At 40.2% G+C, this 19,216-nt stretch overlaps 1 protein-coding gene, 1 long non-coding RNA gene, 2 other non-coding genes and 1 pseudogene across 8 annotated transcripts; all 5 read left to right on the forward strand.

Moving 5' to 3' along the window:
- The first annotated feature begins 3,751 nt into the window (after positions 1–3,751).
- LOC118566789 lies at positions 3,752–9,987 on the forward strand. The gene is made up of 3 exons (XR_004933285.1): positions 3,752–3,823; positions 8,407–8,445; positions 9,836–9,987. It is a non-coding gene; the product is annotated as an uncharacterized LOC118566789 (long non-coding RNA).
- On the forward strand, positions 4,845–5,035 carry LOC118566837. Its single transcript, XR_004933323.1, has one exon. It is a non-coding gene; the product is annotated as a U2 spliceosomal RNA (small nuclear RNA).
- On the forward strand, positions 8,026–8,199 carry LOC118566861 (annotated as a pseudogene).
- Positions 9,988–10,662: 675 nt separating the features above from the next.
- Positions 10,663–18,020, forward strand: LOC110368872. 5 transcript variants are annotated; one of them, XM_036150248.1, is made up of 5 exons: positions 10,663–10,852; positions 14,662–14,716; positions 14,813–14,907; positions 14,987–15,068; positions 15,202–15,706. In XM_036150248.1, exons 2-5 carry the CDS (start codon positions 14,693–14,695, stop codon positions 15,592–15,594), a joined length of 594 nt encoding a protein of 197 aa, XP_036006141.1. In that variant the 5' UTR covers positions 10,663–10,852; positions 14,662–14,692; the 3' UTR covers positions 15,595–15,706. The 5 variants fall into 5 exon arrangements, 4 of the variants coding, with proteins under 4 accessions (XP_036006141.1, XP_036006142.1, XP_036006143.1 ...); XM_036150249.1 differs by having other exon boundaries at positions 10,663–10,768; XM_036150250.1 differs by lacking the exons at positions 10,663–10,852; positions 15,202–15,706 and adding exons at positions 16,016–16,253; positions 17,612–18,020 and having other exon boundaries at positions 14,358–14,716.
- Positions 11,651–11,815, forward strand: LOC118566853. The gene has a single exon (XR_004933340.1). It is a non-coding gene; the product is annotated as a U1 spliceosomal RNA (small nuclear RNA).
- Positions 18,021–19,216: the final 1,196 nt, after the last annotated feature.

Below are 19,216 nucleotides of genomic sequence, written 5' to 3' on the forward strand. Positions count from 1 at the left end.
GAAGCGACAGTGGGAAGAAAAACTCCCCATTAACGGGAAGGAAAACCTTTGGCAGAACTGGGCTCAGTATAAACGGTCATCTACCTCGACCGACTGGGGTTACAGAAGACAGAGCAGAGACACAACAAGAGAAACAAAAAAGCACAGAAGCACACATTGATCTAGTAATCTGTTCTACATTAGATGGTAGTAGCGGGTGAGCCGTCTTCTCTGGATGATGTCACAGTTAACAGAACGCCAGACCAGGTGTACCTACTATGAAGATAAAAGAGAGAGAACAGAAAGTTAAAGCAGAAATGACAACACATAATGCATAATTGAAGAACAGTAGAACTCAATATAGTGAGAAAATTAGGTCCTGATATACTCCAGTAACCTAAGCCTATAGCAGTAAAACTATAAAGGTAACTGAGAGTAACATGAGTCACTAGTTATAATTTTTGTCAAAAAGAAAAGTTTTAAGCCTAGTCTTAAAAGTAGACGGGGTGTCTGCCTCACGGACCAAAACTGGGAGTTGGTTCCACAGGAGAGGAGCCTGATAGCTAAAGGATCTGCCTCCCATTCTACTTTTAGAGACTCTAGGAACCACCAGCAGACCTGCAGTCTGAGAGCTTTAAGCTGAGAGTTTAAGCTTGTAAAAACTTTCAGCCCGAATTCAATTGTCCCTCTACACGATGTGAAGCGAGGAAGGAGTTGGAGAGACATTTGTCATTAGTTTGCAATTAATTCGTCTGTTGCCTCTGATTCCCTGGTTTCAGCCAACTGAGCATATTTGCGAGAATGAATGAAGTAGAGGCACAAGCTGCTTCTTCTACGCATTGTGCTTCAATGCGTAGAAGAAGATTAATTCATCTTAAAATGAAGCGAAGAACAAGACTTTTTAAAATAAACAGATTTTCATGTCAATACATTTTATTTATTTATTAAATTTGCTGTTTTGATTTTAGTTTCCACAAAGGAAATGTTTATTTACACGTCTTTATGGTGTGGGGAATAAAAACTGCCAAACCGCCATTACAGATTTCAGCTTGCGCACCCACAGCGGGACTCTTCGTCAGCGAGTGATGTGATTGGCTGGATTGGACTGGAACCCCCCAATAATGACGGAGTCGTAAAGATGCTCTATAGCTTTGTGCTCAACATGGAGCTGATTTTTTTCCCCCCTCTTATGGGAGAAATAACCTGAAACTGATGCCAAAAGACCAAAACCAGTGTTGGTTTTGCATTTCAGGATTTTTCTGAACTTCTTTTCTTAAACTGTTGATTGTATGTCAGATATGATTGTGATAGACACTGGAAAAAAAAACTGAATATCCCCCAAGCTGCCATCAGAGGTCTGCAGTGACAGAAGAGCTGAAGAATATGGCTTGAAATCAGATCCTCTCAGTCTGAGTTTACATGTTGATCTCTGACAGTTTACAGACTCTTTTAGTGAGGACAGCTGCTGGGCCCGAATACGACCGTTATTTAGACTTTAGCTGATTGTTTGAATCTGTGCTGCAGATTTAATTTCTCATTTCTGACCTTAAGGGCTTCAGCTGCATTTCTAAAGCATGTGACAAATTCTTCTGAAGAGGAGAAAACTATTTTTTTTCAGGAACTGAATGTGTGATCAGCTCTTTGGATTCTCTGTGAATTGTGTTGAGGAAAATATCTTAGTTGTTATATTAATCAGGCAGTTGTATGGAGAATAACAGACAAACCCCCCAGGCTTAAGGTGTGTCTCTCCTCTGTTGCTGGGTAAGATAACATGCATGGGTTTTATGACAGGGGATAGGTCATTTGGCTTGACCCTCTGCAGAGTAGAAGGGTCTCTTTGTTTTTAGAACAGATAATCACCCCCTCTTGAAGAGCTGGGAGGGTCTCGCCCTCAAAAGATGTGTTCAGAGTTGTGAAAGTTAGACAGAACTTTTTACATCTCCAGGATGTCAGCTGGTAAAGAATACAACAAAATGTTAATTTAAAATTCTGTCTCCATTGGAATTCCTAATTAATTAAATATGCATATTACAATGTTTACCTCTGATCAATGTTTTTTCTCATTTACTGTCAAATCTTAAACCGGGGTAAAAATGGGCCTTCAGAGCGAAGCAGGATTAGGCCAGTACTATAAAATTAACATGTGTATAAAATTGGTACAGGAAAAAAAAAAACATTTTGTGTTTTTGTTTGCATCGTTTGTTTGGGAGCGTTTAGTTATGTGATGCTCGACAATATTTCAGGATGGTTTTTTTTATGTTATAAAATGGGAATTGCACAATGTGGTTTGTTGTTTACTCCATGATTTTGTTTTCACCAGGTTTTAATCTAAGATGATTTTCCTGCTGATGTAGTGGATAGTTTTCTCACGTTCAGACCCTCTTTTTGCTATTTTAGAGGTTCAGATGCATGAAACTTGTTTAAAAAAAAATTTACGAGATGTTCATCAGAGTTAGTTTAAAAAAAAAACTAACTCACCAAAACATGTGCAAATAGTGTGGAGTTTGGTACTTTGAGCTTTAATGGTTTAATACGTTGTTTGTGATTCTCAGGAACAGAAACATCTGATGCTTCAGATGATTTTACTTTACTGTTTTTACTCCCTGTGCCTGAACTCGACATGTGTTCATTAAATGTCTGTAAGATCCTCTCGCTGTTTGCTCTTCTTGATGTGGATGGTAATAAATATTGTTCTAATGATGATGATGTTGACTGTTTTTCGTATGAGGAGCAGTTGTAACTTCTTGTAGCATTAAAGGCAAAATTTAATGTTTGGTGATTTTGTTTTCCTGTAATGAGTAAAAAAATATTGCTATTCTTACAGCTGAATTACTATCTGTTTTTTTCACCCATTAAGCTTCAGGTTTGAATTAAAATTTATAGAAGTGTGAATTAATGAGCATTCATTATCTGCTCTCAATCACCTCTCGACAACATAACGGTCAGATTGGAGGTTGGATATCTGGGGATTTGGGTAATAAAGTTTGCAAACAGCAGTGTCAAACTAAATATTGAAAACAACAATAAATGTAAATAAATTAACAGCTGATTAACAGCTCACTAACACAGCAACTTTATCAAGATTATATACCCACATACTCTCCTTACCCAGACTCTAAAACATTATTAAGGAAATTAACAAATTATCTTCATCTGGAGAAATAAACATGAATATATCAAAAAAGGAGATGCATTAAAACAATATGAGGGAGGAATTTAAGCAATACATTTGGAAATAATGTTTTAAAACTTAATGGTTTCCAATATTTGGTTTGCTCTGCCATCTCTGGTAGGCCTATTTGATAAAGTGGGAGGTATTTCTAAGTTACCTTGGTGAGTTATCTGCCCTCTGCTCTTGGCTTTAAAGATGAAATATTAAAACCTTAAGCTGATTGATCACTTTCTCCTTAAATTGCCATATTTGAGCTGCAGACACTAACATTTTTAATTTTATTATTTTATTTTAATAATATAATAATTTAACATGTTTTAGTTATATTTTCTTAAACTATTTGGATTATAGAATAGAATTTAGGTTTAAAAAATATTACTTCGTGTTCTCCAACATTGTTTGGGCCTAAACAGCAAAAAATAAAGAGATGTTGAAAAAAAAGGATTTTCACTGCATTCACAACTTGGCAAGGAATAAACCACACTTTACACAAAATCAAATCAATAAATAAAAATGTGTTATTTTTTAATATTAACTTGTCGAACTATATTTACTGTTAGCGAAACATGTCACGTTGTCTGAGCATGCGCACGACGGAGGCACTGGTAGAGCAACTTGCTAGCTCACGTAGCTCATCAAACACGGCATGTTTGAGGACAACCCGACAAATTTGTGAGTTTTTTGTCTTACAATTATCTGTTATGCAATCTCTGGATAGTCTTATAAGTAGTTGCAATACAATAGAATAGAATAAATAGTTGTAATAAATAGTTAAAAAGTAATTTCAGGGTTCTTTTGCCGCTAACGCACGATTGGTTAACATTTTTAACAAACGCCATTTACAGACGTTTCTTAGTTTGACGCTTTGTATTTTTGACGGTTTCGTGTTCTTTTCTCACATTTTCTGTCTTTTTACTGTTTTAAAATTAGTTTACTTGAAATGTGAGCAGAATGCAAAGTTAACATTTTCTGACTCATGAGAGTCATGAGTCTCGGCCATGTCGGAAGGTCGGGGTGGTGGTCGCGGTGTGCTGTGCAGGCCTCGGTTACATTATCACGAAAACTTTTTAAACATTTTTAATATCTACCCCAAAGTCTTTATTTTGCAAACTGTTTAAACAAAATTAAAAAGTTAGGAATTGTGTTTCGAAAATGAACCTTCCAAATTTAACGTTGTTAAATAAGTTTGTGCAGAACAGCACAGTTGTGTTTTATCACTGGTGTAGAACATGCAGTAACACCGAGTCGCCACTAGAGACCGCTGCAGACTTTCTGTGCCGAATCACTACCGTCAAAGGTTTCATCAATTTCAGCCGCACAGCTTTATTCAAACCGACCAAATGCAAACATATTTAATTTTACACACATATATCATAGTTACGTCCACATTTAAACGTTTATATGTGGAAAGTACCACCTTTAAACGTCGTTTTAGCCTTTAGGCGTCCTATTGGAGGAGAGCGTAACACGTGACCAGAAATAAACAACTCGGCTTGTTTTTTAATTGACGTTTGTGGTCTAATTTGGCTCATTTATCGTTATGTAACACGGCAGAACAACACGAGTAGCATTTAATCGCCATTTGCTGTTTCCACAGTTTGTTTTATGGGTTTGTAAATGTTAAAGATTTCCGAACCAGGAGTGAAACCGTAGTCTGTGAGAATGAGGTGGTCTCCTCCGTCGTTTTTCTGGTATCGCTTCTCGGCCTTTTGGCTAAGATCAAGTGTAGTATCTGTTCTTATCAGTTTAATATCTGATACGTCCCCTACCCGGGGACCATATATTAAATTGATTTTTGGAACAGGGAGATGGAATAGGGGCTTGCTCCGTCCACTCCACGCATCGACCTGGTATTGCAGTACCTCCAGGAACGGTGCACCCCCCTAAACGTGTTTAAAGATAAATAAATTGTGTTTCGACTTTTCTCTGTCAAACTTTAAGCCCCTGCTAAGCGTTGATCTTCTGATCCGAGCTCAATTGTGGTGGTCTGAGTAAAAATGATCTGCTTTGCTTTATTGTACTGGTTAGTTCATCTTGCAGCAGTGCTCATAAAACTACCTTCATGTTTTGTTTTGCACACCTGAGCCTTTAATCAGGTATTTTTACTACTTTGATAAACTGCTTAAGATGCCATGTAGTAAATAAATAGTAGGTTTCACTATGTTTAGATCAAGATCTAATACTCAGGAAGTTGTTTAGCTGCTTTAAGGTTGCTGCTGTTTTTTTTTTTTTTTATTAATTTTCATTTAAGTTTTATAAATGTATTCTCCCACAGAAATTTTTAACACATTATACCTTAGAGGAACCAAGAGTTTTAATAAACCACCGTTTTATTGTCTCTGTTGTGCAGGAGCGGGAAGCAGTCCTCTCATTGGAGGAGGCCAAAACAGTTTGGTGCAACGTGAACCATCCCATCCTTTCGAACAGACTTCGTGACCTGTCCTGGATGGTGGCTCATGGGATCCTCCCAGTCAGGTCCGTCATGCACTCCCGGGGCATGTCAACATCACCAACGTGCCCCCGACCAGGTTGTGGCGCGCCTGAGTCGGTGAGGCACCTGCTCTGGGAGTGTAGTGCTGCCGTAGACCAGTGGGCAAAGGCCGGCTCCTTAAAATAGGGTGTTTTCAGCTGACGTCACGCTCACGTGACTACTCAGCGCGTCCGCCATATTGGGTGGCAGTCGTTTCGCACCGTTGACCTGCATTGTATGACGCCTTAGGCAGTATTGGAAGTGAACAATGGGGAAAACGTGTTTAATGGTTGGTTGCACGGCCCGTGGAGGTGGAGATCAACGCTCTTTCTATCGCCTACCAGCCGTAATAGTGAATCAGTGTGAAAAAACAAAACAGCTCTCTGAACAACGCCGTCACCTATGGCTGACACGGATATCCAGGTCCGATTTGGACGGTGTTAAGCTGGAATACGCCAGAGTCTGCGGTGCTCACTTTGTCACAGGTAATTAACTGTTAAGTATTTAAAACATGTAAGAAGAATATATTAATAATAGGGCTTGGGCGTTATGACTTATTACTTTCCGCGGCTGCCATGTTGACTGCCTCCGCCGCCTCTACTGCCTATTACTACCGCATACTGTACTCCCTCTCTCAGCCGTGTTTTAATTTGATTAATTTCACCGTAACTTGATTTAAACCATGGTAAACCGTTGCTGTATTGTGGGCTGTAACAGCGCAACACATGATCGCCATGGGAAAAACATAGAAACGGATTAATTTTCCACCGCTTTCCTGCCTGGAGGCGCAACCACGGAGAACAACTGTTAGTGATAACAAAGAGTCGTCGGCTCGCTTGGATCGCGGCTGTAAGTCGACCGAACATAACTTTCCACAGTATCCCGATGTCAATGAGAGTGTGTTCTAAAAGTTTGAAACACATAGCAGCTAGTTAAAAGTACATTACATGCGTGAGTGGTTGTTAGCGCTAACGGTTAGCATGTGCTAACCCGTCTGAGCGCAGCTTACCTTTGAACGAGTTGCTGTGTTCCCACTGTTTGCTGGCTTTATGATCTGCAGCTCCTACCGGCGCCAATACGGTAAATACAACTTAATTTTGCAATGGTCATTGTTCTGCTTAAATAATTAAAGCCGCGAGCGGCGTCGATCGGCCTTGCAGCCAAGCGCCTTCGCGCACCGCCGGCCGCCAGCCACCGCAGAAGCATGCGACACATTTGCGTCGGATTGTTTACATTTTTACCATCTTATTAAAACTCACCCGTCCACGTATGATGGCGATTTCCTTGATGTACATAACCAGATGTGAACTGGTTGTGAGCCTCTAGATCCTTGTAAGCTCTCATTTCCTCAAGAGTGTGCAGAGGGTTTTCACCGAACACCAGGTAATGCACTATGTCGCCGTGCTCTACATTTGGCCAATCGTCTGGATTATGGCTAAACAAGTCACCGTGGAGGGCATAGGGGTCCATATGGTCGATCACGGAACATTTCCTCAGATATACGTCCTTATCTGGTCGCTCTAGCGTGCTGGCGTACTTATCCATTCGCGATACGATAATACGTGTAAGACAACTAGAGATAAGGAAGTGTGCCACCCAATATGGCGGACCGGAAGTTGGCCAGTGACGTCAGTGAAAACCCCCTATTCCCGTACTTACCAGCAAGGGAGGTCCTAACTGCACAACTAGTGCTATATGGGGTGAGCCAGCAGACAGAAATGACCAAAGAGAACTTTGCACAGATGTGGCTCACCCTTGCCGCCATCAAAGACGCCATATGGACCTCCAGAAACTTGCTGGTAAGCAAGCACATGCAGATTCCCCCCGTGGCTGTGATCCGGATGGCAGCAGCAACAAGAACAACAGCTGCAAGCGGCAAGCCTAGGACACAGCCACAAAGAAGCATCGCCTCTGTGCCCATTCGGAGGAAGGAGCCGGTAGCCCACGAACAAAGGTCAAAGCAGCAGCGGCCTGGCTCTCCGGGAGAGGCAGGTGGGCAGGAGCAAGAGGGTGGGGTTCCCCGCTGAGCCCCAGGACTGTTTGGAAGAATGGGATGAGTCTTTTATTTTTGTAGTTTTAGCCATTTCCCCTCCTGCACAACTAAAAAATGCATTATGTATGTATGGTTTTTACTTTTTTACTTATTTATTTATTTATTTATTCATTAGATTTTATTCATTGATGTCAAGTTTAAATGTAAATGTTGTACCTATACATGGAAACTAGGAAAAGGCTGGGTGTATACAGTAGGTTGATACAAAATGGAAGAGTGGGAGCAAAGCAGGGCAAAATGTTAGCCTGAATGTATAACAAACCAATGTTTTGAAAAAGGCACCTTATGTTTCAACTTGACCAACAACTGTAAGAACTGTAACTTTGTAAGTTATTAACTGTAAAAGTGTCAATAAATGGTTTAAAAGAAAAATCTGTTCTTATCAGTTTAATATCTGATACGTCCCCTACCCGGGGACCATATATTAAATTGATTTTTGGAACAGGGAGATGGAATAGGGGCTTGCTCCGTCCACTCCACGCATCGACCTGGTATTGCAGTACCTCCAGGAACGGTGCACCCCCCCTAAATCTGTTAAATGACAATTTTATGGAGACTTGGGAAGTGTTCTAGTGGCCTCAGTATGTCAAAGTTTTTCTTTAGGTTCTTGATTAGTTGTGATAGTTAGTGTAAAGTCTGTGTTTTAGTTTGGGCTGCAATTTGTGCTGATGTCTAAAGATTTTTTTCAATATATGTTATGTTGCTAATTTGTTTTCTTTCTAATTTTAACAGCTGGTCTCTTTCTGCAGCACTTGGGCCAAATATATGAAGGTGAGCTGTGGGTTGTGAGGGCTCCTCAGGCTCTAGGAGGTTTGAATGTGAAGAAGTGATTTTATTGATGTGTTAAAGCGATTTGCTCTGTAATTTACAAAGTATTTAATTACAAAAACAACTGAGCTTTGTTGTAACAGACTGGCGACCTGTCCAGGGTGGACCTTGCCTCTCACCCAGTAACAGTCCACCCCTGCATGGATAAGATGGCAGAAATGATGGACAGATGGTTGAAATTTGTTGCAGAGAATTAAAAACACAGTTATAAAGGGTAGACAGTTTAATCTCTGCTCTACCCATAGATTTAGTTTAAATAGTTTCTTTGGTAAAGGTAAAAACAAGTGTAGAGCTTTTTCTGAACAGAAAAATAAGGTTATAACATCTAAAAGAGTCCTACGTCTGATAGGGATTACAGATGAGCAGGTTTTTCATTATGTTCCCCATTGGAAATGTTATTTTTTATAAATTGAAGGGAGCAGGTCCTGGTTGCTCCACCCCTGGGCCTGACACCACTGGTGCCCCCCTACTTTACAGCTCTGCCCACCTGATCTGGCTTCACCCTTCATGCAGGCCGGATCAGATTTTGCAGAGAGGCTGAGGCAGATCTCTCTCTCCCCGTCTCTTCTTTAGTTTGTGCTCCTGCTGTCTAGAGACAAAAAAGATACAAACCAAATGTTTGCATGTTTTAATACCGGTCAGCATCTGGAAAAACACGTAACGAAATTTTATTTACATGCACAACGAGGTAAGAAGTGTGAAATATCACCCCGTCCAGTTAACAGGCTTGCTTTAAAGACGCAGTGCCGGGTCCCGTTTAAACAACACATGCAGTTATATTTACTAAAACTACATATAACTGCACTCATTATTAGTCGGTCATTATCGTCCCAAAGGCAGCTGCAATGTGCTGCAGCGATGGCAGGACGTTATGTGGAGAAAATGAAGGCAGATGAAAACAATAGCAATGAGCTTCTATGTTGGTGTGAGCCTCTTTAAAAATAATATAAGAAAAATAAAAGCAGGACCCGTGGAAGCAGAAATAAGCCACCAAATAATCTAATCAGAAAACCAGGACGCAAAAAAATGCTTTTATTTGACATTTTATTTTATTAAAGACATTATTTGTTATTATAAAAATAAAATTAAAAACGGCTGTTTTGTCAACAGAAGTTTTTACAAAAGCTGTTCACCAACATTACAACAAAGCAAAAAAAATTTCAGATGGTTTACATTGGCAATGAAAACACCTTTTTTATCACTGTTCCACCGGTTTGTGTGTCAGTGGCAGTACTTGGTATCCATCCCTAGTTGTAACTCACTAAAGGAAGAAGTAACAACACTTTTATTTCACTTTTCCAAGGAATTAACACATCTCTACTTCCACATATAGATGGTTGGAAGTGAGGCGGAGTCGACTGGATCCGCCCGTCCTGCCAGATGTGCTCCTGGTGCGGATGATACAAATTCTCCAGGTTTGATTACTTCATCAGATCGGTGAGCATTAAAGCTTAAATGTGCTTAAATGACCGGTGTCGTGCCGATTGTTTAGAGACTCTGCTGCCGTCCGCCTGGTTCATAGCAAACGCTCAGGACTCCTGACTTTGCAGGAGCCTTTAGTGCTGCCATCCCTAGAGGTTGGGTTCATTAAAAAAGACGTTAATTAATTTACTAAATGCCACGATCTGATTTGGGGGCTGAGCCATTGGATAAATCAGGGGAAATGCTGCCTGCTGTACTGCATTCATGTAATTTTTATAAACCATTAAGACAAATAATCCTTAAAAGAATTAAATCTCCTGGATAATTTAATCAAGATATTTTTGAAGATCCTTGTTTAATTTGTAATGCATCTGATCTAATCCAAGTTTAGGTCAGTTCACTCTTATGAAATCTGACAGATTATGAACCCCTCAGCTCAAACTAAATATACTTGTGATCTCCTGCTGGTAAATAATGCTTATTGAAGTTTTATTACCACGTTTTCTTAATGTACTAGCGGTACATTATGTGGGATGTTTGTGTGGAAGGAGAAACTAAATTAAAATGCTAAATGACTATTAGTGACACTAATATCACTGTTGTTCTAGGTTTGCTCCTGTGTTTTGTAGAATGTGAATGCAGCTTCTTTGTTGTGTTGATGCATAAAATTTGTCAGAACATTAAAGAAAATTTTGTTTTATTCTCTTACTTTAGCTAAGTGAGTTTTTTCCATTTATGTAAAATATAAAATGTGGACTTTAAATCGTCAGATACGAGGCCTTGGATTTAATCGGACAAAGACTGGAGAAGTAACAAGTGAAGATTGTGAGACGTCTTCTGCTCGGTGACTTCAGGGAACGGAGGTCTGGGTCCAACGATCTTCTGGCTTCTAGGCAACAATGCTGATCTGAGAAGAACCTAATTACTGGTAGCTAGACAGTAAAATGCACATTTAAGGAGTTATTTTATGTTCACAACCAGCATCTTCATCTTTCCAATGACTAATGAGGGGCTGAGAGTCCTGAAGCATGAAGCTAACTAAGGTTATTTGCGTCTGTCTTTAACTGGTGAAATATGAAGAAGTCATTGAACAGAAGTAATAGTTCTAAAATCGACAGGCTATTTTCCGTTTATCATGATTTGAGTAGAAAGATGTTCTGGTTGTTTCTGGAGCTTTACAGAACTGCAGAATCTGGTTTTATGCAGGTTGAAGCTGGATTGTCTTCCTTTAATTTGCCACATGGTGTCTTCCTCTCGGATAAATGCTGTTCCGCAGCCACACCAGCAGATGGCAGCACCAGACCTGTTTCTCTGAACTAAGAAACAGGAAGCGAGCGGTTGTGCTAACAGAAAAACAAGAATATTAACGTTTCTATTCTATTTGATGTGTAAAATACTTGTAAATAAGCAATAGATTAATGTTCTGCATAATAATTTAATGTTGATTTCTTGCTGTTTTGTTGGCGGTTAAAATTTGAAGAAACGTGTTAGAAGGCTAACAGCTTTAGCTTTGGTTATGCCGCATTGAATTGTGGGTAACCAAACGGCGTTTATAAAACGTTAAATATATCAAAAGTTCTGCTTTGTAGCACACAGTCAGAGATGGTTTAACATGTGCAGAATAGCAGTTTCCTGGCTGTGGTTTTGTCAGCTGACAGAGTGACGGCACCATGACCCATGAAGGTGTGTGAGTGAAAGACATGGCAGAGTGTGAGGTGAACAACTCATACTTACCTGGCAGGGGAGATACCATGATCAAGAAGGTGGTTCACCCATGGTGAGGCTCAGCCATTGCACTCTGGGCTGTGCTGACCTATGCGAATTCCCCAAATGTGGGAATCTCGACTGCATAATTTCTGGTAGTGGGGGACTGCGTTCGCGCTCTCCCCTGATTTATTGTCAAAGAAAATATTCAGATTTTTCAGTGCTTCTATATCCACTCCGCATTCAATAAAATGCGTAATTAACTCGGCAAAAACACAGGAAGTCCGGACTTTGGGAAAACGGGAGCGCGCACAACGTATGTACTCGTGACGTCACCAAACGCACAGCTCGTCTGGATTCCACCTGTTAATAGTAGTCTAGATGATAATAAATTATTACTTATATTGATCATAAAATTAAACAATTGTATGAATAATGTATTCATAGTTTAATGTGAGAGGTAATATGTTGTGTTAAATAAATTATAATTTAAGTTGTTTAGCTTTTTTAAACATACAAATCTATTTATACACTACACCATATTTTATTAAAAACATTTTTAAAACAGTATTTTTAATATGTAAAAAAGCCTTAAAAAATCTTAAAAAGTTACGCCGCGGTGCATTCTGGGAAAGCGGTCACATTTCATATTTGTATGGCTTTGTAAATGTTGCTTGGAGTTAAATTATTCAAATCAGAGTGGTTTTTTTTTTTCAATCCACCTCTTATGATACATCTTTCAATCCTTATGCAATTTTAGTTGTTTTGTGTGCATTTGCTTGTTGCTTTAATCCTACAAATTTCCCCATTGTGGGATAAATAAAGGATTATCTCATGTTATCTTATTTTAGATACTCCTTATATTACCATATAACAAAGAAAGGACTTTGGTCCTGTTGGTGTTTAAAGTGCTTTAGAAATAAAATTGGTATGGCATGGTAATAGCGGATGATCTGTCTCCCCTGGATGATGTCACAGCTAACACAATGCCAAACCAGGTGTAGAAAAAAGAGAGAGAACAAAAAGTTAAAAGTTGTGAATAACAACAATATATGGAAATATCGCCAATCCTTTTGGACAGGGGATAATTTAAATAGATCAACAGGAGTGGTGGTGTTGTTAAATAACAGATCACTTTATACAAAAAAAGTGGAACATGTCATTGATGGAAGCGTTTTGCTAATCGATATGGATAAACATGGGTGTAAAATTAGATTAATTAACATCTATGGATCAACTGATTTACAGGAACGAGTGTCACTACTGCAGACTCTTCAACCTTATATATGTAGTGGAAGACATAATTATCAGCGGTGATTTTAATTGCAATTTAGAAAACAGAGCTGGGTGGTCAGATCGGCTCGGGCACTTCCCAATGACGTCATCATATGGCAAATCCACTCAAACAAACTACATTATGCCCGCGGTCTCCATTTGTTACAAATCAATTTTATTTTGTTAATTTACGGTTATTTTCCAGTAACTTAAGCGAGGCATGAAAACTTTTAACATATTTTTGGAATGCTTCTGTGGTAGTCTGACAATTTAATCGGTAATTTTGCCGGATCAAAGTTATATCCTAAGAGAAATTTCCTTCCTCCAGTTTTTTTTTTTTTTTTTAAAGTTGTGAAGGGAAACTAAACCATAAACTCTCTGAATTTTTAATAAAAGTCTGCAGCCATTTTAATTTAATCACGGCATTCATCACTTTAAAACCAATAACGTTTATTCCTCCTTTTTCTACTGATAATACTATGTCGTTCTTTCTGATCACATGTTTTTTATTATTCCAGATGAAATTGTGATGAATTTGATTACTTTTTTTATTGTAGTATTTGGTGTATTTAAGATATATTCTGGATAAATTAATCTGGCTATCCCTTCCGTTTTTGTTAACAATATTCTTCCAAAAATTGAGCCAACTGTCAAATATTTGTTGATTTTTTTTTTTAATTATTATTATTATTATTTTTTTGTAAAATTGCTTGAATATTTGTTCTATAATTTCCAGTGTGGTCCTTGTTAATCATTATACCTAAATATTTTACCTCATTTTTATCAATTAAAGTGGGTTGATTGTTTTGAATTGCTAAGATTTCACATTTTCTATGTTCATCTTTAAGCCTGAAGCTTTTGAGAAAAAAGAAACCGCTAAATTAACTAAATAAAATTGATTCGTTACAAATGCAGACCGCGGGCTCAATGTATTTTGTTTGAGTGGTGTTGCCATAATGTGACGTCATCGGTAGGCGCAGGGACCATGGAGAATATCTTCGTAAAATTGTCCGTTTACAAACCGCAATCCCACTGTCGAATTAAACCTACACCCCGCTATAATTACTTTAGTAAGTTGTCCAGACCAATTACAATGTTTTGTGCAATTGTGCAAACGTTAAACCAATCATGTATAGTGACGTCATTAGAAGGCGCAGGGCCCCCGAGTTAAAGGCCGTTTCTCAGTATCCGTTCTTGAGCGTTCTCGTGTGCTCGTGACACGTCATCAGCCTCAGACCGAGCACTGTTCCAATTGCAGAGAACGCCAAATCGAGAACGCGCCGAATTCCCCGGATGTTGTTCTCGCCCGCCCTCTTTATCGAGCATGCATCAGAGCAGACTTGTGCGTTCTTCAGACTGACCGCTTGCCCAGAATGCACCGCGGCCGCAGCTTGATTTGAGACAGCGCAAACAGAGCTCACAGCGGTAAGTTAAAAATTCCCTTTTCTGCTGCTGTTGTTGTTCAAAGGTAAGTTTTCAGATCGTTTGAGGCGAGAACATCATACTTTTAAGCTTCCCTATGTGGCCTGTTTACAGTTAGTGCGTAATAAAAAATAAAAAAACCCGACTTTGAGCGGAGCAGAGTGACCCGCAGACCTTCTCTCGGCCTAGTGGTGTGTGAACTACGGCTCGTTCTGATGCCGTTTTTTGTTTTAATTCGGCAAAACGTTCATTTGTTTTGGGTTTGTCTGACTGACTTGTGTTGCTTTTTTAACTCAATACTTGCTGGAATAAACTGTAAATCTATTTATTCCCAAGGACAATATCAACATCCATACCATGATGGCTGATGTTATGGACAAACTGCATAACTGTAAGCAGAAGAATCAGTTATCAGCTATTATATAGGTCACTAAATATGTTCAGTCTGTGTAAAGTAATAGATAATTGACATTTATATTTTAAACAGGGACAACAGAATAAAACACAGGCCCTCGCAAACTGGTGTATTGCCAATGAATGCATATTTACTGGCAAGAGGAACTCCTCTAAAACTGGATGGGAGTGAGTAGTTTTGATTTATGTCTGCCTAAATGTCCATCTTCAGCTCTTGTGACGCTAAACCTGTTTTTAATCCAACTAGTGATTTTGTGAGAGCCTCTGGCCTGGAGGTCACAGCAAAGCAGGCCAAGAAGAAGTGGCACAATTTAGTGCAGAAATATAAGGTAAAATAACAAAACTCCCTGCATAATATTAGCTCACATTATGTACTATTCCCACCACATTTCTGGTATTACCACAGAAAACAGTGTTGAAGGATATTGTGCACATTAACTAAAATGATAAACCGTTTTTCAGGAGCTACGAGACCCACCTACTGGGCAGGGGGTTGAGGTTGGTGGTGTGACTGCTGCCACCTGGCAGTGGTATGAGCTGCTTGATGCTGCACTCCAGGGGCAGCACAATATCAGTCCTCCTCTGGTTGTGGCCAGCAGCTCGTCTGCCACAGGCGGTGTGGTGGTCACGACCTCAGCCTCTACCCCTTCCCCAACTGCAGAAAGGACAGGGAGGCAGGCCAGGAAGAGAGGCAGTGAGGTCCTGCTTGACTTCTTAAAGGAGCAGGCTGAGAAGGATGAGGAGAGGGAGAGGACAGCCTTGGTTAGGGAGGAAGCCAGAGAGAGAGGGAGGCTACTGAAATGGCCAATAAACATTTGGCACTTCTTGAAAAAATTGTCGAAAAGTTATAAATAAAATCTAGAAATGTTTTTCCTATTTTACTGAGTTTCTTTTGAGTGAGGACACAAAGAATTGAGAGAAAAAGATAAAGACAACAATAGTAACAGTATCTAAAAACCCCCCCAAAAAAAACTGACATTTATTTTATACAAATGATTTAACTTTGTTAATTTGTTAAATATGTTCAACTTTGATTCTGTTCCAGTTACTAACATATTTTTAAAAAAACAAAGAAATAACTTCTATTAACATATACAAGTAGAGAATGCCTCCAAAACACACAATTAAATAGTTGGAACTGAATCATTATTTTACGTATTTTTACAGGTAGTGGGGGGAAAACAATGAAATGAAGCAGGAAGTGAACACGACTACATCTGACCTAGGTTAGGTCAGATGTAGTCGTGTTCACTTAAAAATTCAGGCAGCTCTGCTGGACAAGAAAGCTGGGCTGCCAGTCTGGCTCGGAGGCAGCTTCCAGACATCTCCCCGTCTTCAGCCGCTGGATGACAAATCCTCTGGGTCAACCTCCTCCTCCACTTCAACCTGGTCACCTGCCTCGACAAATGTTGTGGAGGGTGCAGCAGGCGGCGATGACTTTGGGGGCATACGTCGGGCGGACCTCCAGCGCCTTAAAGAAGATCGAGCGCCACCGTGTCTTCAGACCACCAAAGGCACGCTCAACGATGTTTCTTGCCTTGGCGTGGTGTCTGTTGTAACGAGCCTCTACTTGGCCTGTACCAAATATAAAATTAATTTTTAATTTAGGTAATATGCTAATATGTCTCAATGTTCTATCCAATGGCGTACCGCGAGCGAGCTATTTTTAGAACGTGACGTCACGAGACGTCATATCACGTGGTACGCGGTAGGGCAAGCTTGCTCTGTCCTCTGTTTCGCTGTAAAAGAGACGTGCGTTACCCTTGGTTTTACTCGTAAAACGACTGCTTTTTCCAAATCTAAAACCATGGTTTTTAAACATTGTTGCTATGGAACGTGCAACAGCGACTCAAGGTACGCTGATCGGCCGCATATGAAGGATGTTTTCTTCAAGACTGCCAAGGAGAAATGTGTGCGCTGGGTACACCGGTGCGGTCGGCCTACACAACAGTTCAACCCGGAAAAAGTTACCAAATTCACGTACATATGTAGCAAGCATTTTGTTGGAGAAAAGGGCACAACCGAAGAACATCCTGACCCATATCCAGCGACATCAAGTAGTGAACAGGTAAGAGTATTTTGAATACCATTTACCTTTGTCAACCAAGCAATCGAATGAAGCGCCTGCTACCATGATAGCGTATAGGCTATCATGGCAGCAGATGTAGACAGTTGTTTTGTAGCTACCTATTGGCAACATATACCGATTCCTGGACGGGGATTACAAACAGAAAAAAAACGGCCGACGACGCCATGAACGACGAGCAGGAAAAAAAACCGACTTACCATTCGATCAAGTCGGCCCGTTTTCCGGTCTTTTTAAGCCCTCGACACTCAAGCCATCGTTTGAGCTGAAGGTTGGTGTGTTCTTCCACAGACATCGTCTTGCGAAAGTTTAACGGCTATAAAGTCGTTCATATCGCTGTTTCTGTTGCGCGTGTAATGACTGGTGGCTATGGGCGCTCTCTACCTGTTAGCCCTACCAAAGCGGGTGTTGCTCTTGAGATGGTGACGTCACGTGCGCGGTACGCCATTAGTATAATCTTTGTATCAATTGTGTGTCATTGTCGGCTCTATTTATGAACAAGAAGGTAAGAGATCTTACTGGCAACTGGCTGGTGATAGGGCGTCAGGAGGGTGATCGGGTACAGGAGGCATGGGTACCCACCATCGCCGAGTAGAAAAAAGCCCTCAGGTGGGTATAAGGCATTTTTGTACAATGGTGAGCGCCGCAGTACTAGTGCGTCATGGACAGAGCCGACATTGCCAATGTAAATGTCCAAAAACTTTCCACGTGCGTCACACACACCCTGCAGGATGACTGAGGGGAAGAGTTTTCTGTTCATATAACGTCTCTTTTGTGGCTCTGCAGGTGGAACAATTCGGACATGACACCCATCGATGGCACCAACTGCTGCCCTGAAGGCGGGCAAAACCAGCCCCCACTCCCTCCAAATCTTGTGGTTTTGGCAGGAAAATGATTTTTGGAATGATGCCCATCAGGGAGTTGACAACTCTGTGCACCACCCGGCACACAATGGACAGGGGCATCCCAAAGATGTCCGCTGTTGCCCTGTAGGACACACCATAGGCCAGCCAGTAAAGGGTCACCAGCACCTCTATTTCCCCTGGCCATCCATGGGCCTTCTGGAGGGGCAGCATCTGAAGGAGCAGGACAATGGTGGCCCTGTTTAGCCTGAAGGCTGGTCTCAGGTCCCCTTCATTAAAAAATAGTTGGAGGATTGGTACCAAGGTGTTTATTCTCACATATTTTGTTGCTTTTTCTTTCTTTTCTCTAAAAAATGCCAAATGTTACCAAATTTGTTTTTTGTTTTTTAATTTTCAGCTTTTCACACCATAAAACTATACCTGCTTAACATGCAGATTAATATAGTTCTCAAGAAATAAAAAGTAAATTGTACAGTGCTGTAAAACTAGTCATATATAGTAAATGTAACGACTGGCTTCCCTTCTCTGGTATTTTTAACATTTCACTTAAAGAATGAGGTGAACTTACTGAACATAATTTAAAGATTAATCACTGTAAAGGTGGGCAGACATAGAAATGACTCGTCCTTTCTAAATATTCAATGCTGTAATGGTCAATAGGTGCAAATGAAATGGCTTAACACTACTGACATACTGTTCCTAATGTTAAAATTGTGTTTTTCTTCATAGAGAAATAGTCACAATTTCAACCTGATCACGTGTTTAATACCATCCTCAATGTTTTTTTAAAAAAAAAATAAAAGTAGAAAACAGGCTGTCAATCTTAAAATGCCTACCAGTTGGAACAGGTGGGCGAGCAAAGCCTGCCTTCTGATCCTCCTCAACTGCGCCGTCCGTTGTGCAGCCTGCTGGTAAAGGTGACTAACGGCCAAAGCAACAGCAATAGCGTGCCTATTGCTCATTTTGTTTCCACAAAGGAATGATTTCTTTAAAAAGTCTTAATCGACGCTCCAACTACGAGCAGCACAACTCCCAACAAAGAAATTCCCACGACTGCTGGTTTTATACCCACAGTTCTGTTAAAAAAAAAATATAGATATTTTTTTTAGGCTTTTTAAAAATTAGAAATGTTTTTGAAAAAAAATCAATAAGATTTATTGTGGTGTGGTGTATAAATCGTTTTGAATGTTAATGAAATGCTAAAGAATTGTGCGTCTCATGACGTCACAAGTATACTTCTGTTCTAATACACAATACGTGCTGCGTGCTCGCGTTCTCGTCAAGTCCGATCTTCCTGTGTTCTTACCGAGAACAGACTTGACGAGAACGCGAGTACGGAATTGAGAAACGGCCAATCTGACCACCCGAGTCGATCTGGTACCTACACCTGTAATACTACAGCCTGTTCAGTAGGCAAGCTGCACTCAAGCTCTCAGGTACTAAGTAATCTCATAAAAGACTGCAAACTTACGTATGTTTTTAAACTTCTTCATCCAGGGGAATCAGGGTTCACTCGGTCTAATGGAAG

The sequence above is a fragment of the Fundulus heteroclitus genome, chromosome 18, assembly GCF_011125445.2.
Source record: "Fundulus heteroclitus isolate FHET01 chromosome 18, MU-UCD_Fhet_4.1, whole genome shotgun sequence".
NCBI lineage: Eukaryota > Metazoa > Chordata > Actinopteri > Cyprinodontiformes > Fundulidae > Fundulus > Fundulus heteroclitus.